Raw genomic sequence first — 16408 nt, forward strand, 5'->3', positions numbered from 1 at the left:
GAAACCCAGAGAGAGCAACTGTTTCAAGTCAACTGGGCACTCTTGCCACAAGGGAAATGCTAAGTTTGAGAGAAACAAAGTTAATCCAAGAACAGGCTTCCTGGATCTCCTGTGCCAGAATTTATGCGAGAAGCCCTCGGGTGCTAGCCAAGGTTCTGATACACTGTCCGAAGTGCTGACCTTGGTTTTGTATGGATCCAGGGACCCAATTGGTACACACCGGCCAGACTGCCAATGTATATGTCTTTGCTTCCTTCCTACAAGAATTTTTTCTTACTTAACTCAGTACGATTATCTTTTTTAGCATCTACCTCCTCACTTCCTATGGGTCGAATTCACTCTCAATCAATTTGCAGTTACTAGCCTCTCTACCTGGTTGTACAACTGTATCTATTCTCTTCTCTTTCCTGACAGAGCTCCAGGAATGGGCTTCTTTCTCACCCTCAGATGGGCACCTCTCCAAGAATGAAAATTTCATCTCATTTTCCCAACCAGGGGCTCCCTGAAGGAGGGTAGGAGGCTAGCTCTCTCTAATCACATTTTGGGGTTCTCCCAAGGAACAGGCAAGAGGGCAGGAGCCATATGTTCCCTGTTATAACACCAAAGGCAGAGACAGAATGGATGAGGAATGTTGCGGCACGGGGAAGGAAGGGCTACCAGATATGCTTACCTGGGTAGGGGTGGATGCCATTAGCAAACACAGCTTCCGCAGCAGGTTGCCCGTTAGCCTGTGGGGGGAGGCCGGTGAAGCCGTTCACCCCAATGGGGGACGGGATGCTAGGCACAGCTGGTGCAGTGATGCCCGGAGGGGTGCTGCCACCTGGTTCCAGAGGTGAAGAGGGGTGGAGAAGGGCAAGCAGAACAAAAGTGAGGAAGGCCAACCCATGGAGCTCCACTTGTTGGCTCCAAGAGCCTGAGAATAGATCTAGACTTTACCTACCAATTCAATCCTATCTGTGAATCATGCCTTGGGTTATCTCCCTGCATGGTAACACCACTCATCCCAACTGTATCCATTCTTCAAGGCAGACTCCAACTCCAGCCTACCCCATAAAGACTTCCCTGACCAGTAACTGCAGCATGACTTTGGACCTGCAGCACATAAACTTCTCAATGTCCTTGACTTTGACCACACTTAATTTTCCTTTCATCTTTTTCAGTGGCTGTTGCTCACCCTGGCTAGGTCAGGATGGGCTGGTCCTCATTTAGCCACTAAGGAGCTTCTGAGTTGTTGGCTCTGCTCTCTTGTCTGAATCACCAAAGGGCTGATCTGCCTCCCCACCCAGGAGTTTTGCTACTCAGGTGGAGGAGATCTTAATTCTGATGTTGCCTTGCAAGTAAGGAGAGAGCCCTTTGCAGAGTCCACAGTTAGCCCTGTTCATACACAAAATAGACACTTCAGCCTCCTCCAATGGAAGCAAAGGTGATTCTCATTGTGGCAAGGGTAAAGTCAGGGACAGATGACAACACCGTGTGCCTTCCCTATGCCAGAGGTGGGTGGAGCCCCAAGTGTGGATGGCATGGTGATTGTATTGGAAAGGGCCTTCCTCTTCATGTAGGAAGCAGGGTCCCTCTACAGCTCCTGGATGTCAGGATAGCTGCTAGGCTGGTGTGGGTGCAGAGAGCCAAAGAAGCTTGATGAATGAGAGCTTGGGGTGTTGGGGCCAGCCCTTGGGACTAGAAAAGAGTTTCTTAATTTTGGCACCATCAACATTTGAGGCCAGATATCTCCTTATTGTTGGGAGCTGTCTTGTGCATTGTAGGATGTTTGGCAGCATCACTGGCTTCTACCTACAAGATTACAGGAGCAGCTCCCTGCCCCCACCAGTTGTGACGACCAAAGTGTCTCAGGACATTGGCAGATGTCCTGGGGGGCAGCGGGACAAAGTTGCCCGGGTTGAGAATCACTGAACTGAACAATAACTAAGATCCAATTAAGAACATGCTTTGTGGGGAGCCTGGGTGGCTCAGTCAGTGAAGACTTTGGCTTAGGTCACGATCTCAGGGTCCTGGAATGGAACCTCACATCAGGTGCCCTGCTCAGTGGGGAGCCTGCTTTTCCCTCTCTCTCTTTCTCTTCCCCCCGTTCAGGCTCTCTCTTGCTTACTTTTTCTCAAAACAAAACAAAACAAACAAACAAAAAAACCCTCTTTAAATTTTTTTTTAATTCAAAATTTTTTAAAAAAGAATATGCTTTGTGAAAGGGGTTATTTCCAAGCTCCCTGTCCTTTAATAACTCCTGAGGTCCTCTCCTGCTTGTCGTGCAGATGTCTTAGGAAAAGCCAATGAGTCAAGGTTGGGTTAAAGAAAAATGAAAAAATGGGGCTCCTTCTGTGGTCAGGTCGGGAACCTAACAAGGTCACAGAATACGCAAGGCTCTTTACCCCTCAGACCTCAAAGGGAAGTGTTTTCATGTGAACTTCTTTCTAGAGATCTATAAAAGAGATGAAGATTACTTACTTCCTGACATGGCTCAGTGACTTAAATGAAATTGTCACCACCCTGAAATCAATTCATTGATAGCATGGGGCCCGCATCCCATCTTCCCTTAGGTCCCCAGGGATTGGAACATTCTTAAGACAAACTTCTGGAGGATGAGGCCTGCTTGGGCCCATACATGTGTGCTCAGGCCATAGGAAGGTCCACTGGTAGACAAAATTGGCTCATCAATAGGTCCCACCCTGAGCACAGCTGTTTTCCTGCCTGGCCAGACCCTGTGTGGGTACCTCGCACTCACCTGAGGTTGGGGTCATGGGTGCGGCCGCCAGGCCATTCATATTGAGGGCCGCCATCTGCTGCATCTGGGCGGCGGCGAAGGCAGCCATGGGGTTCAGGTAGCCGCCCTGTGCGACTGACGCCATTAGTGCCGCTTGCTGCTGCATCAGCTGGGGCAGAGAAGTGGAAAAAATATCATGCGCTTCCAGGGGGCAGCCCTCCCCACCAGGGGCTCAGTTCTTGGACACCAGCTTCCTGGGCCCTGGACTCCAGGGAGTTCAGCTATATCTCTCCACGCCCACCGCCTGAGAGCACCGTATTCATAAGTAATGACAGGGTCTAGGGACTCTAAAGTTGTAGAAAGAGGGGGGACTGGCTCCATGGGTGCTGGTCAGCCCTGTGAAAGGTCTGTCATCCATGGAGATGTGACACCCAAAGCTCAAGAGACATGTTAGATGAGCCTCTGTAGAACTAACTTGGCATGGATTTGTTTAAAATGGTCCTAACTTGGAGTCTTGGGTAGAAGCAGCAGGAGAATCATGAGTAGAACTCTAGGCACCCCAGTGTTCTCAAAAAAGGTGAGTGGGGATTGGGTAGGTTGTTGACATGGCCAAGCTTGGACACTGCTGAAGAACTGAAGTGAGCTTACCTCTTTGGAACGGAAACCCTGGCCTACCTCAGTGCTATGCATGTGGGGGGCAGCTCAGGGGAGATGTGGACAGAGCCGGCTCCAATGTGGAAGAAAGAAGTGGGTGGTCAGCAGCAAATGGCGGGGTCTGGGGGGGCACTGCAGGGAGGTGTGGACATGGAGGGCCTTGGGGGCACCTCAAAGGACCTCTGCAAGGAATGCCCAGGGGCCTTAGGACCCCCTTCCATGAGTGAGAGCAAGAGCGGTACACTTGAGCCTCTCTTGTCACTTCCCAGTGGTGCTTCCTAGGGTTTGACTAGTGGAAGAGCACTTGCCTGGCTCAGAGGCCTTCTCTCTAGCTTAGAAAAGGACAGCACCCCGCCCCCCTCCTCCTGGCAGCCACCCTTGGCTTAACCCCCTCTGGCCTCTACTGCCTGGGTTCATTCCTCAGCACTCCTACCCCAGGGCAGCAGGATATTCTGGGCCAGGAGCAGGGCTCCCCTCAGCGCTGTTAGGTGTCCTTGCTCTGTGGGGCTCTGAGCTAAGTGAGCTGGAGAACAGCTGCGCTCCCCCCAAACCCGCGGGGCTGCGCCCCCACTTACTGCCTGTGCGTAGGCGCCGTAGGCCCCGAATGGGATGGCCATGGGGTTGAACATGCCCATCTGGCCAGCCATCTGCTGCATTCGCCGCATCGTGCGCTCCTTGTCGGTGTCGGCAAACTTGACCACCAGACTGGACGAGGCTCCCTGCAGCCGTTACCGTGCGTGAGGCCCCCTCGGCCCGCCGCCTCCCCTCCCAGCTGCCCCCGCCCCCAGCCCGGACGCACCCGACCCTCTCCAGGGGGCACGGGGGCGGGGGGAGGGACCGGCGGCCCGGGGTCTTAACCCCCCCGCCAGCGGGTTTTATCTGGGAGCAGCCCAGTTCCTTAGCATCTCTGGGCCTCGGCGTCCTCGTCTGAAAGATGCCGACAGCGACGGAGCCTTCCGGCCTGGGGGGCTGTGAGCCGCGGGCGGCGGGCGGCGGGCGGGGCCCTCGGGGCTCTCGGGCTCTCGGGCTCTCGGGCTCTCGGTCCCTCCGCCCCCCCCCCCCCCGCCGGCGGGCCGCCCCACTCACCGGCATGGTCTGGCTGCCGTGCAGAGCGTTGATGGCGGCCTGCGCCTCGGCGTGGGAGGAGTACTTCACGAAGGCGCACCCTGGGGGGACGCGAGAGGCTGAGCGGCGCGGCGCGGGAGGGGCCGAGGGGACACGGGGACACACACACACGCAGAGACGCGAGAAACACACACCCCGGGAGACCTGGAGGGGCCCGAGAGCCCGAGGCACCCTTGGGCCTCCCGCCCGGCCTTCCCGCCGCCCTCGCCCCTTCCAGGCTCCTCCTCCGCCCGCAGGCGCGGGGCGCCCGGGACCCCGCGGGAGGCGAGGCGGCCGGCAGGGGGCGCCCGCGGCCCCGCCCCCCGCCCCCGGCCCCGCCCCCGGCCCCGGCCCCGCCCGCCCCGCCCCCACGCACCCTTGCTGTTGCCGTCGGGCCCGCGCAGGATCGTGCACTCCTCGATGTTGCCGAAGGCCTCGAACAGGCGGCGCACGTCGTCCTCGGACTGCTGCTTGTTGAGCATGCCCACGAAGAGTTTTCTATCTTCTGGAACAAAATTAGGAGATGCTTACCCGGGCCTCGGGGAGCCGGGCTGCAGGGCACCGCCGCAGAGGGAGGGGGAGGGGGAGGGAAGAGCTGGGCAGGGAGAGGGCTCGGAGCCGAGGGGCAGGGCTGGGGCGGGGCGCAGCTAGAGCGGGACCGGCCACAGGGGGACGGGAGGGGGAGCAAAGCCGGAGGAGGTGAGGAGGGAGGGTTGGGTCAAGGGAGCGGGATGACAGCGACTGTGCCCCCTCCCGCCCGAGGGCAGACAGCACGCAGAGGGAGCAAGGCCCTGGTCTGGCTGCTCACCCAGGGCACACAGATGGCACACGGGTGGCACACGAGTCACCCGGCACTCCCTTCCTCCATCCTCTTAGACACACGCTAACTTCTTGAGCCACCTTTACCCACAGACGCCAAAATTAACTCTCAACAGTCAAATCTGCCACAGGGCCTTTGCAGAGGCTGTTCCCTCTGCCCTAAGTGCCTCCCACATCACAAGGCTGAATTCTTCTCTTCTTGTAGGTCTCAGTTTAAATATTGCTTCTTCATCGAGATCCCTCCTTCCTGCTCTCTTCTACCCTCTGTCTCACCTCCTCATGGCCCAGATTTCAAAGGACATTTATGGCCTTGCCTGTGTAGCTGGCTTCTGTCTAGCTCCCTGCCCCCACCCCATCTCCTCTCCCCCGGGGAAGAGACCAGGCCTTGGCTGGAGCCTCGGAACCTGGCACATAGTAGGCCCTCAGGACAGGGGCATGGAGTGGATGAATGAATGCCCTGAGCCATTCCCACGGTCACACCTTCTTTCTGTCTCACATTGTTTTCACCTCCATCTGGTGTCCCTTTCGTGGTGTGGCCCTTCCTAGTTCATGCTGCAAAATTTAGCCCTGGCACTTTTGGGGGAGATCTGTTCCTGAAGGCTGGGTTCTCTCACCAGCATCCCTCTAACCTGTGTCGAGTCCCAAGTGGTTTGCTGACCTCTTGGTTGCGTGTTTAGGGTAACAGGGATCATCACATTGGACTATGTGGATCCGCGACAGCTTGTGACTGCCAGATTTCCCATCCCACAAGCTTAGGGCTGGGTGACCTTAACTCCTCCCACTAAGCTGGGGCTGTGCTCCCTCCCCTTGAATCTGGGTGGGGCTGCGACTGCTCTAACCAATAAAGAATGGCAGAAGCGATGCCTGCTGATTTCCAAGCTAGGTCATAAAAGGGATCCAGTCCTACTTGGCTGTCTTCCGTAGCTTTCTCTAAGGAAGCCAGGCACCCTGCTGTGAAGAACTTACAACTAGCTCACTGGGAGAGCCCCCGGCTGACAGCCCACATCACCCACCAGACATGGGATGAATGAGTCTGCAGATGATTCCAGACCCCAGCCTTTGAGTCTTCCAGCTGAGGCCCAGACATCCTGGAGCAGAGATAGGCCTTCCATGCTGTGCCCTGTCTGAATTCCTAACCCGCAGGATCTGTTAGTAACAAATGGTTGTTTTACACCACTCAGTTTGGGGCTAAATTGTTATGCAGCCACAGTAGCTGGAACAGAATCCCTGTGGTAGCAGCACTCAGCAGGTACTCACTAGATGTTTGTTGACTCTTGAACGACTGACAAACACAGGGACACATAAGCCAAGGCTGTGGAAATAAATGCACACCCCCAAATTGCAATGGCCTTGGATGTATGGTTCTTTGGAAGGTGAGAGCATTCTGGGACCGTGTCCCTCTGTACTCAAGGTGGCTGATACCTTCTGCCCCAGGGAGTCCCCCCTTGTCCACACTGCCAGGTGAGTTCACACAGTGCTGAGGGGCTGTCCGGAGGTCCAGAGCAAAGCAGAGGAAACCAACAGGCCCCTGCACTGCTTCACAAGCCACTCCAGAGTCCTCCTCTTCATGAAGCTCTGACCTCTGCCCTCCCACTGAACACTGGGACCGTCCTCAATGATGAGGCCACTCTGGCTACCAGCTCCTTCCAGAGGCCCTGTAGGGCATTTTTGCCAGTTCCTGTTACCAGTTCTAGACCAGGACACACCAGCCTAGCCCTTCACCACTAGTGGGCTTCAGCCAAAACTCTAGGGCCTGGAAACCCAGCCCTGCCAAGTGCCCCTGCCGGGCTGCTTGACCTGGCTTCTTGGGTCATCCCAGGGCTACACAGACCCTGGCCCCATCTTCAGGGCTCAGGGATTCCAAACTCTGGACTGGGAAACCAAGAGCAAGTAAGGAAGAGAGAAGGTGTGTGTGTGTGGTGGGGGGGGGGAGGGGAGCAGTAAAGCTGAGAATGGGTGGAGGGAGATGGGGTTAGGGGCAGAGGGAGAAAGAAATGGTAGAAATGGAGTGAAAAGAATCAGAAACAGACAAAGAGGGGTGCCCAGGTGGCTCAGTCAGTTAAGCCTCTGCCATCAGCTCAGGTCATGATCTTAGGGTCCTGGGATTGAGCCCAGCATCAGGCTTCTTCCTGCTCAGGGGGGAATCGGCTTGCTTCTCTGTCTACCTCAGCCCCTGCCCCCCACCTCGTGCTTCTTCTCTCTCTCTCTCCTTCTCTCTCTCAAATAAATAAATTAAATCTTAAAAAAAAAAAAAAAAGAAAGAAAGAAAAGAAAAAGAGAGCAAAAAAGAGCGGAGAGAAAGGAGAGAGGGTCAGGGGCTTTTGTTTAACTCCCAGAAGCAGCAGCAGTATTTTGCAGGAAGTGGACGGAGCTTCTCAAACCTTCAGAGGAGACTTGAGATGTTGCAACTTTGAGGTCCTGGCGGGCCAAGGGCTTCCCTTCACCCCCCAGCACCTTTTAAAAACTCAGATTAAATGGGATTTCCAGAAAGACAATGAAGTGAAACCCCCTGCCTCCAGCTAATCCCTTGCCCTCCTGTTTAGAAATTTTGTCTCCTCCCTGGGAAGGAAAGAGGGAGGGAAGAGTAGGCCCCTCCTCCACCTGAGCCTGATTTAAATGCTGGGACTGCAGCCTGTGCCTTCTCCTCTCTCCTGAAGTCTGAATATATTCCTTTATTATCATTATGACAGCCTTCTGATTGCATTAAAATTCATCCACACGTGCCTTTCTATCCAGCCACTTTCCTTTTGCCTGTTTTTTTCCCCCTAATTCTTTCTTCCTCTCCTCTGAAATCTTGCCTTCCTTAGAGTTCTAGGTTCTAGACCGCACTCTTCCATCTGGAGGACTTTCCCAACGTGTAGGGGGCCAGTCTCCTCCTCTTCGCGACCACCCAGATGGCCCCAGGGAAACTGCAGCTAGTCTTGCCTTTCTGGAAGACTGCAAGAAACCAAAGAAAACTGCTGCATACTTAACTCCCCCAGGTGCCCTCGGGTGACCCCACCCCCACTCAAATGTTGGCTGTTTCCAGGATCCTCAAATGCACCCCACTTGCCCCCTCTTCATTCCTACTTGGCTCTGGTGTGATTCTAAAGATTTTCTTTCACACCAGAGGCTGGAAGGACTCTGAATCCAAGGGTGAATCTCCTTAGGGCCCAGGCCCACGGGCTTAACCCCAATCCCCTGCCCTGCAGCTATGTAACTGCTTCCCACCTGGGTCTTTAGGTGTACAAAATGAGAATAATCAGTCCTGCCTCGTGTGGTAGATGCTAGGCTTCAAGAGATGCTACGGGGATGGGACCTGGTAAGCAAAAACAATACCGAAGGCCATTACTTGGGGGTCTCTATCCAGGAGGAAGAGGAAATGGAGCACCTACCCTGATTTGTCCAGGAGGCCCACCCCAGCTGTGTGTCCTAGATGGCGAGAGGTCATCTCTGGGTGGGGGGGCAGACTCAGGCTGTGGCTGACCAGCTGAGATGGACAACCTCCCCTTGTCACCCCAGCCCCTGTGACCTCCTCCCCCCTCTGGCTACTTTCCTGAGGCACCGTTCTCAGATTTTCTCAGATGACCAATGGCACCATTTGGCTGGTATCTTGGATCTGATGCCCATCTAGTGAGAGTCTCAGAGGATGACTCAGTTTCCTCAGGCAGTTCCCACCCTGTCTTACATCTACACAGATCTCTAACTCCTGGGACCGGCTGAGCGGCCTATCTGAGGTGATGCAGTGTCTCTGGGTGATGGCGAGTCTATGGTGTTCTCACTCTCCCTTGTAAGCCCTGGGCCTTAAACCCATTGCCTCCCACAGTTGGGATATGGGGGTGTTGCTGCTCCTCTGAGGAGGTGAGGCCAGGAGAGACCACAGAGCCGGGGTAGAGATGGACTTCCCTCAGTGGGAAGTCATAGGGCTCAAGCATGTGAGCAGGTGGAGGCTAGCGACTGGAACCCAGTACCTTCCCCTCAACAGAGCCTAGCTTAGGGTAGGGGGTTGTGAAATGTTCATATTCTGACTCCCAGGGCTGAGTCCAGTGCCAAACCGCCCCCACCCTCAAGTCTTCACATGGGCTCTTCCTGTCAAGGGACACAAGAAAGGGAGCATGCATGCTCCTCAGCCACTCGACTGTTTGCCAAACACTTGCTCTGTGCCAGACACTTCCAAGCACTGCTCCTGCCACAGTTACGAGGGAGGTGAATCTGCTCACTGGAGCTGACATCCATCCACTGATGGGGAGACAGGCCATCTGCAATAGACCGCTTCCAAACAAGACAAAGGCCAGCATGGCTGCCACACAGGGGCCCCCAGAACTAGTGTGCTCTCCCCAGAGGGAACAAGGTCGCAGAGTGGCAGAGCTGGACGGGGCCCTGGATAACCCCTAGGTCCCACCTCTTTACAGATGAGCAAGTTGTTAATTAAACTTGTTTCCCAACCTGAAGAAGCCCTGGGTGCTGCCCCCCAGGAAAGGCAGTGGCATCTGGTAGCCAGAATCTTAGGCTTTTTCCAATCCTTCCGAGGGAGAGAGAGAGAGAGAGAGAGAGAGAGACTCTTGCACTCATTCACTCTGGACTCAGGGCAGGATGGGGCTCCAGCTGAAAGGATTTGCATTTTAAAAGGTGGGCCCAGAAAACCCAGAAGCCAGACACCAAGGCAGGTTAAGGGTAGGTCCCTACACAGGATATCTGAGGGTGGTGCCTCAGGCCCCCATACGTGCAGGGAGCACCTCGCAGGCTCTGCAGGGGGAGTGGGCCCCTGAGCGGGGCAGAGGTGGGTGGCAGCAGTGCCACTCGACTTGCCAAATGCCAGCGCCCTAGTGCTAATGCTCGAATTCCGGTCTAATTTCCAAAATTCGATTCGCTCATTACCATCGGCATTAAACAATATTTCCTGCTTAAGGAGAGACGGCACTGTGGGCGAGTGTTCAGATGGTTAATGCTTTTTATTGCCACAGTAGACTTTTACTGTTCTCTTTCCTCTGGCTGCTGAGGGAGGGTTTTGTTGGGGGACCAACCGGAGCTGGGGAGAACCCCAGGGCCAGGGACCAAGGTGGGGAATAAGTGGCTTTGAGGCCTGTGGCTGGTGGGGAGGGCAGAGGAGTTCCTGGAGGGCCTGGCTGCTCAGGCGATACAGGGCCAGGCCAGCAAGAGACACTTTCCTTTGGGTCCCTGGAGACTCAGAGACAGAAGTTTGGGGAGTGGGGGGGAAATGCCAGATGTGCACAGTCACTGAGCCAGCAGCGGTCTTCTCTCCTGCTCTGCAGGCTTCGGACCCAAAGATGGTTTGACAGGAGCAGAGCCGGGAGCCCAGGGCGCCCCGCGTGCCTCCCTCAGAGGCTAGCAGAACCTGGAGCCCCAGGGCCGGCCGCGCAGGCCCTCACACATCTCTCAGGCTGTTTCCTTGGGGACACAGGGGACTTCCCAGGGTGCCTCTTGGATTCCAGAACCATCTGCTCTCCCTGGAGATGATCTTAGTGCTCCAGGGCCCACAGGCAGGAAGTCCGGGGGGGGGGGGGTGGGTGGAGGCTTACTCCTATTCCCTAGCTTAACCATGGATCTGAGAGGACCTTCGGTGGAAGGAACAAGAGGCATGTGGACCGACGGGACCGACGGGACCGACGGGGCAGCTGGGGGTGCGGGGGGCATCTTCCTGGCAGTGGCTGAGGCTGTGCCATACCAACCGTAGGGAAGTCCTGTACTGCCCTGGGCACCCCGTCCTCATCTGTAAGAGGGAGGGAATAGCTGTGCCCACCGTGCGGGGCCGGGAGAAGCTGAATGGGCTGAATACACAGGGTGCCAGCACAGAGCCTGGCACGGAGCGGATGCTCAGTAAATGCACTTCATTGTTCCAGTTACAGCCCTTACTGCTGCTCACCCATAGGGCTGCCAACTGGTGGGGTGAGGACGCCCATCCCCACCCTCACCCCCAGTGGTGTAGAGAGGACTCCTAGGTACTTTGAAATGTCTGAGGAGCCAGGCTTCCCTTTGCACCATGCTGACCCAATGGCAGTGTTTTGGGGACCACTGAGATGTACCCCAGCATCTTCCAGAAGGCCTACCTGAACTGATCCAAAATGAGGCATTTCTCCCAAAGTTACACAGACCCCCACAAAGTGCCATTTCTACCAGTCCTGCTGGTCCAGGCCCATCAAGTACCTCTAGTTCCTAAGGGACAAGCAGGCCTCAAACCAATCATCTGAATCTAAATCTGTGCCATTTTCAAGACTGATGATGATGACCTCCCCCAAGCCAAGTCCCAAGACCTCCCCTGCCTCTTATTTGTCAACCCTAGCAGAGCCCTCCTCCCTCCCCCAGGAAAGCAGCTCACAGCCACAAACCTGTGTTCCAAGTAGGGGTGGTCGACAGGGCAGGGGGCTCCTCTCATAATGGAATCCCCATGATTGTCTCTCCTCAAGCCAGTGGGGGCTGTTTACAGCATCCATCCACACCGGGGTTAAGGGTCTGGGTTTGGATCCCTCTGCAGCCATGTGATGGGGCCAGCCACCCCCCGGAGGACCAGTCCCTTCACTTAGGACTTGGGGTCACTGGCTAGGCCTGGGTAGGTTCTCAGTGTGAAGTGAACAGTGAGTAGAAAAGTCCTGCCCTCCTTGGCTGGCACAACATACACTGTGTCAGAGCCAGAGCCGGGGAGGGAGGCAGCTGGGCGGGAGCTGCCTCCCCCTCCAAGGATAAAAGCCTTCCTGCCTGGGAAGAAGGCTGAGGGAGACATCAAACCAGATCAAAGGCTGCTGGGGCTGGGGCGGGATGGGGCTCCCTCTCCACCGGGGATGCAAATGAGGACCCTCAGCCAGCTCTGGCCTCAGGGGGAGGCGGTGCCAGGCCTTGATCTACTAGCTCCCTCCTGACAAGCACCGTTTGATGTTGGGGGTGGGAGGAGGCAGGAGACCAGAGAACTGCCTCTAGTCCCCACACTCGCATTCCTTCAGCCAGCCTGCCTCCCAGCGCTTCAGGATCTGGCCCCAGCCTTGGGGGTCACTGCCTCGCTGCCTCCTGACACCCACCCAGACCCCTGCTATCTGCTGTCCACATGGCACCCGGAGGGGTCAGTCCAAATCCAAGGCAGAGATCATCTATTTCCGGTTCAAACCTCACACTGGCTTCTGTCTCACTGAGAACAAGCCCAATCTTCTAGAGATCTGTGAGGGACTACAGACACCCCACACCCTATTTCTCCCTGATGCCCCCTTCCCTCTGCTCCAGACACCTAGGCCTCCTTGGTATCTCAGGAACATGCCATGTGCATCTCTGGCCCAGGTGCGGGGAGGCACCTGTGCTTTCTGTTTCCTCCTCTTGTCTCAGAGATCACGTTCTAGACATCTTCAGAGCCCTCACCTCCTGCAGGCCTTCCATCAAGCATCACCTTCTCATTGAACTTTTCCTACCATGCTATTTCGAATCACAACCTTCACACTCCCTGCCCTCTTCCCTGTATTTTGTTCACAAAATGGCTGTCATCTTATTTTACACATTTCTTTATCTCCAGCTTCCTTTCCATAGAGGCAGGGATGCACATCCATTTCATTCATTGCTGAACATCCAATGCCTGAAGCGCCTGGCATGTAGTAGATGCTCACTAAATATTTTGTTGACATGAATACATGAACCCCATTTGCTCAGTGAGCCACGGGATTGGAACCCAGACGGGGCTGGCATGGGGGTGGGTGCCCGGGACAAGGCACTGACCTCCAGGGATCCTCAGAAAGTAGGAAATGAGTGGCCCTGGAGATGGGCGCGGGCGCAGGGCCTGGAGTGGTGCACTGTATGGGCAGAGGGTGGACGGCGTCTCAGAGGCTTGAGCTAGGCCCTGAAGGATTCATGGGCAGGGTCTGCCGGTAGAAATCACGAGTGGCAGACATCCCAGGTGAGGGAGGGGCACGTGCAAAAGCAGGTGTGAAAGGGCATGTGGTCTAAGGGAGTAGCAATGACACACGTAAGTATGGACGCACACGCTCCTTCCTATTCTCCAACCCACCGCAGTCTGAACACCCCCCTCACGGCCCAAGGCCGTGGACCCTCCCCTCTGACCCCTGCACAGTTGGCTGGGGACTCGCCCTCTGGGTTAGGGTCCTCACCCGTGCCCCTTCTCACAGCCTACTATGTGCTCCCTGGGCTTCGCCTAGCTCCCCAGTTCATAGCACCAGCTATCCAGTCCCCATGTCACCCCCATCCCTGCATGACCAGAGCCCGTGGACCCAACTCCCATGTCACAGAACTTTGGCTGCCCCTGGGCAGCAGTGCTCAGACCAGCTCTCTCCCCGCACTGACCCTCGCAAGCCAGGAGGTGGTTACAACTGCAGCAAGAGTAAAATATCATCATGGTTCTCATTTACGGAACAGTCGCTATAACCCAGGCAGTGAGAGAAGAACTTTACAGGAATAGTGGGTAGTTGGTTATGTCTACTGTGTAGGTGAAGAAACTGAGGCACAGAAGTGCCCTTCCCAGGAATACACACTCAGTCATCAGGGAAGCCAAGACCACACGGGTCTGAGCTGAGGTGAGCAATCCAGTCCCCTTCCTTCCAGTGGAGGGCAGGGTTACCTGGACATCTCACTCCTTCTCCTCTGTCTCCACCCTTCCATCTCCAACTGGCAAAGACCTAGTAGCCCGTTGCTTCTCCAAGTCTGGGGCTTCAGGTTAAAGCCCAGAAGGGGCACCAGGCAGGGGACCATAGTCTGCTGCTTAGCAACAGGGAAGTGGGCTCCCCTTCATTCCTGACCATCCGGGAACCTCTCTTTATGCCTCCCAGGGCCTCCCCAGGCTTACTCACACCTCTGTCCAAACCCCAACCCTGGGTGACCAAGAAGTCAGCTCTTTCCTTCCCCTTCCTGAGGTCTGGGCTGCAAGGTCCTCTCTTCTCTCCACACAGGAAATGGGACCTGTTGCAGGATCCACTCTCAGGGCACTCCAAGGCCCTCCAGCCCCCTGGCGACTGCCCGGGGCACAGATGAGCCTCTGCGCCCTCAAGGGCTTGCAGCAGGTTTCAGGAAACAGGACTAGAATTTGGAGACTATTCTAGTGAATAGTCCCTGCACACTGGTCTCTTACACACTGGGAGGCAACGGGCATGCAGGGTGCCCTGAATTGGGCAAGAACTGAGCCCTGGAGCTTAAGTACAGGGGAGGGGTCTGGAAGCCACCACCGCACCCCTTTGCCTCCTCCCTCTCTGGCTCCCTGACCCTCAACCCACAGTGAGTCTGCACCAGGCCTCCCAGGGGGAGCCTGGGACATGAGGTGGCTCTACATAGAAGTCACCTTTCTCTGGGACAGCGGCGCGCAGCCATCTCTCCAGGTAACTGATTATACATTTGATCTGCTACATTATCCTTACCAAGCGCACGGCGCACGACAGACGGCCTGGGGTTCTGTGGGGACTTCTAGGCAGCCGAACCTTGTTGTCTAATGGGGTTTCCACTGGCGTCTGGTGCACTCTGCAGCATTTCACCCATCACAGGATAATTTATAGTGTAATGGGGCCTTTTTCCCTTTATATCATAAAGGGAGCATAAATTATGGCCAGTTTGTCCTCGGCTCTCAAGGAGACAGACAAAGCAAGGCTTCATTCCAACAAAAAGAGGAGGCTTCTGCAGGGGACAGGTAGGGGTGGGATGGCTGGAGTAGGCTGGGGCACAAATGGAGGAGAAACCAAGGAATGCTCTTAAGAACCTCTCACGGACAGGGCAGAGAATCTAGTCAAGGTGGCCACAGGTACTGGGGAAGAAGTAAAAGACCTGCTTAGGGCCACTTGTCTCTACTCACTTTGGCTCAGGGCTTGTCAGGTGCGCGGTAGAGCTGCTGAGCTGTGGCTCTGGGGATGCACTCTGCTTGCAGACCATCCGGCCACAGACTGACCTCTAACCCCAGCCACAAACTCACCCTCATCCTCCCAGTGGGGGCCCAACACCCTACAGCCTTACAGAGAGAGAATGGTCATGGGTCCACACCCCACCCCCGACCTCCTGCACAGCCAGAGACAGAATGAAGTGCCAAGGAGTGGGGCATTTGCCCCTGACCCCCTGCAGCTCCTCTGACCCATGGCCCAGTTTTAACCTTGAAGGCAGGGCTTTGCTGCTTGTGGGACAAGAGAGGAGAGTGGCATCCCAGCGTCCAACAGCCTGCTGCCCGTCTTCCTGGGGAGGGGCAAGCACCCCGGGGTCGACCTTGCTAGTCTAATACAGCAGCAGTCATCCTTGAACCCAGAGGCCATACCTACCAAGCCCACTCTCCACCCCAGACACTGTGACAAGGACTTCTGATGATCCTGGATGGGATCACCAGAGGCCTCCTGACCCACCCACCCTCCTCCAGCACAACCCAGTGTGGGGGTGACGCTTGCTGAACACCCTGGCAGGAGACTTGAGGCAGCCCAGAAGAAAGTTGCCTCATGTGCCCCAGCAAAGAGCTCAACCCTGCCTGGAGCCCAAGCCTTTCCCTAGAAAAGCAAAGCCTGCTCCTCCTTCCTCTGTGCACCCTTTGGAGAATAACAGCAGGAATCTTGGATCTTAGAAGATACTGGTTCTTGGCTCTGACCACTAGGAAAATCACCTGGAGGCTTTGAAAAACACAGATACCTAGGGCTGACTTCTGAGAGAGGGACTGGTCTGGAGCCCAGGCATCAGTATTTTGGTTTTGGTTTTTGGTTTCTTTGAAAGCAACGCAGGGAATACCAACATGCAGGGAAGAGCTGTGACGGGTCTTCCCCAGGCTGCTGCTGGCCATCTCACCCGCAGGCACCACGTCTCTGGCCCGAGGTGTGCCTGCAGGAGCTCAGCCCTGCAGATGGTGAGATTCTGTGCCTGCTGGTGCTGGGGAAGGGTGGCACCCACCTCCTCTGCACCAACACCCGAGGCCCTGCTCCGAGAGGGGGTGCCGACCTCTTCCATCAGACTTCCTTCCTGTCCATCTTTGTTCCAGCCCCCTTAGCCCTCCTGGAGTCACGGCTGCCCCCCCCCCCCATGGAACTCAGGTGGTCCATGCTTAAGTACCCACTGAATTAACTTATGACTGATGATGGACTGCACAGACACACAGAGATGGATGGGTGGCAGACATGATTAATAGATGCTAGATATCCAGATTAAATGTTGGATGATAGATAGATACACAGA

General features: G+C 55.8%; 1 protein-coding gene across 50 annotated transcripts in view; it reads right to left on the reverse strand.

Moving 5' to 3' along the window:
- CELF4 (CUGBP Elav-like family member 4) overlaps positions 1–16408 on the reverse strand; it is a 298230-nt gene that overhangs the window by 25700 nt on the left and 256122 nt on the right. For 28 of the 50 annotated variants that reach the window (XM_077900528.1, XM_077900525.1, XM_077900526.1 and 25 more), the window contains exons 4-8: positions 4851–4979; positions 4457–4536; positions 3946–4089; positions 2738–2885; positions 671–820 (exon numbers count right to left, since the gene is read on the reverse strand). In XM_077900528.1, coding sequence (XP_077756654.1) covers positions 671–820; positions 2738–2885; positions 3946–4089; positions 4457–4536; positions 4851–4979 — 651 coding nt within the window. The remainder of the gene's footprint in view (positions 1–670; positions 821–2737; positions 2886–3945; positions 4090–4456; positions 4537–4850; positions 4980–16408) is intronic. The other 22 variants (XM_077900574.1, XM_077900527.1, XM_077900532.1 and 19 more) reach the window with 1 other exon arrangement.

The sequence above is a fragment of the Canis aureus genome, chromosome 6 (assembly GCF_053574225.1).
Source record: "Canis aureus isolate CA01 chromosome 6, VMU_Caureus_v.1.0, whole genome shotgun sequence".
In the NCBI taxonomy this organism is placed as follows: domain Eukaryota; kingdom Metazoa; phylum Chordata; class Mammalia; order Carnivora; family Canidae; genus Canis; species Canis aureus.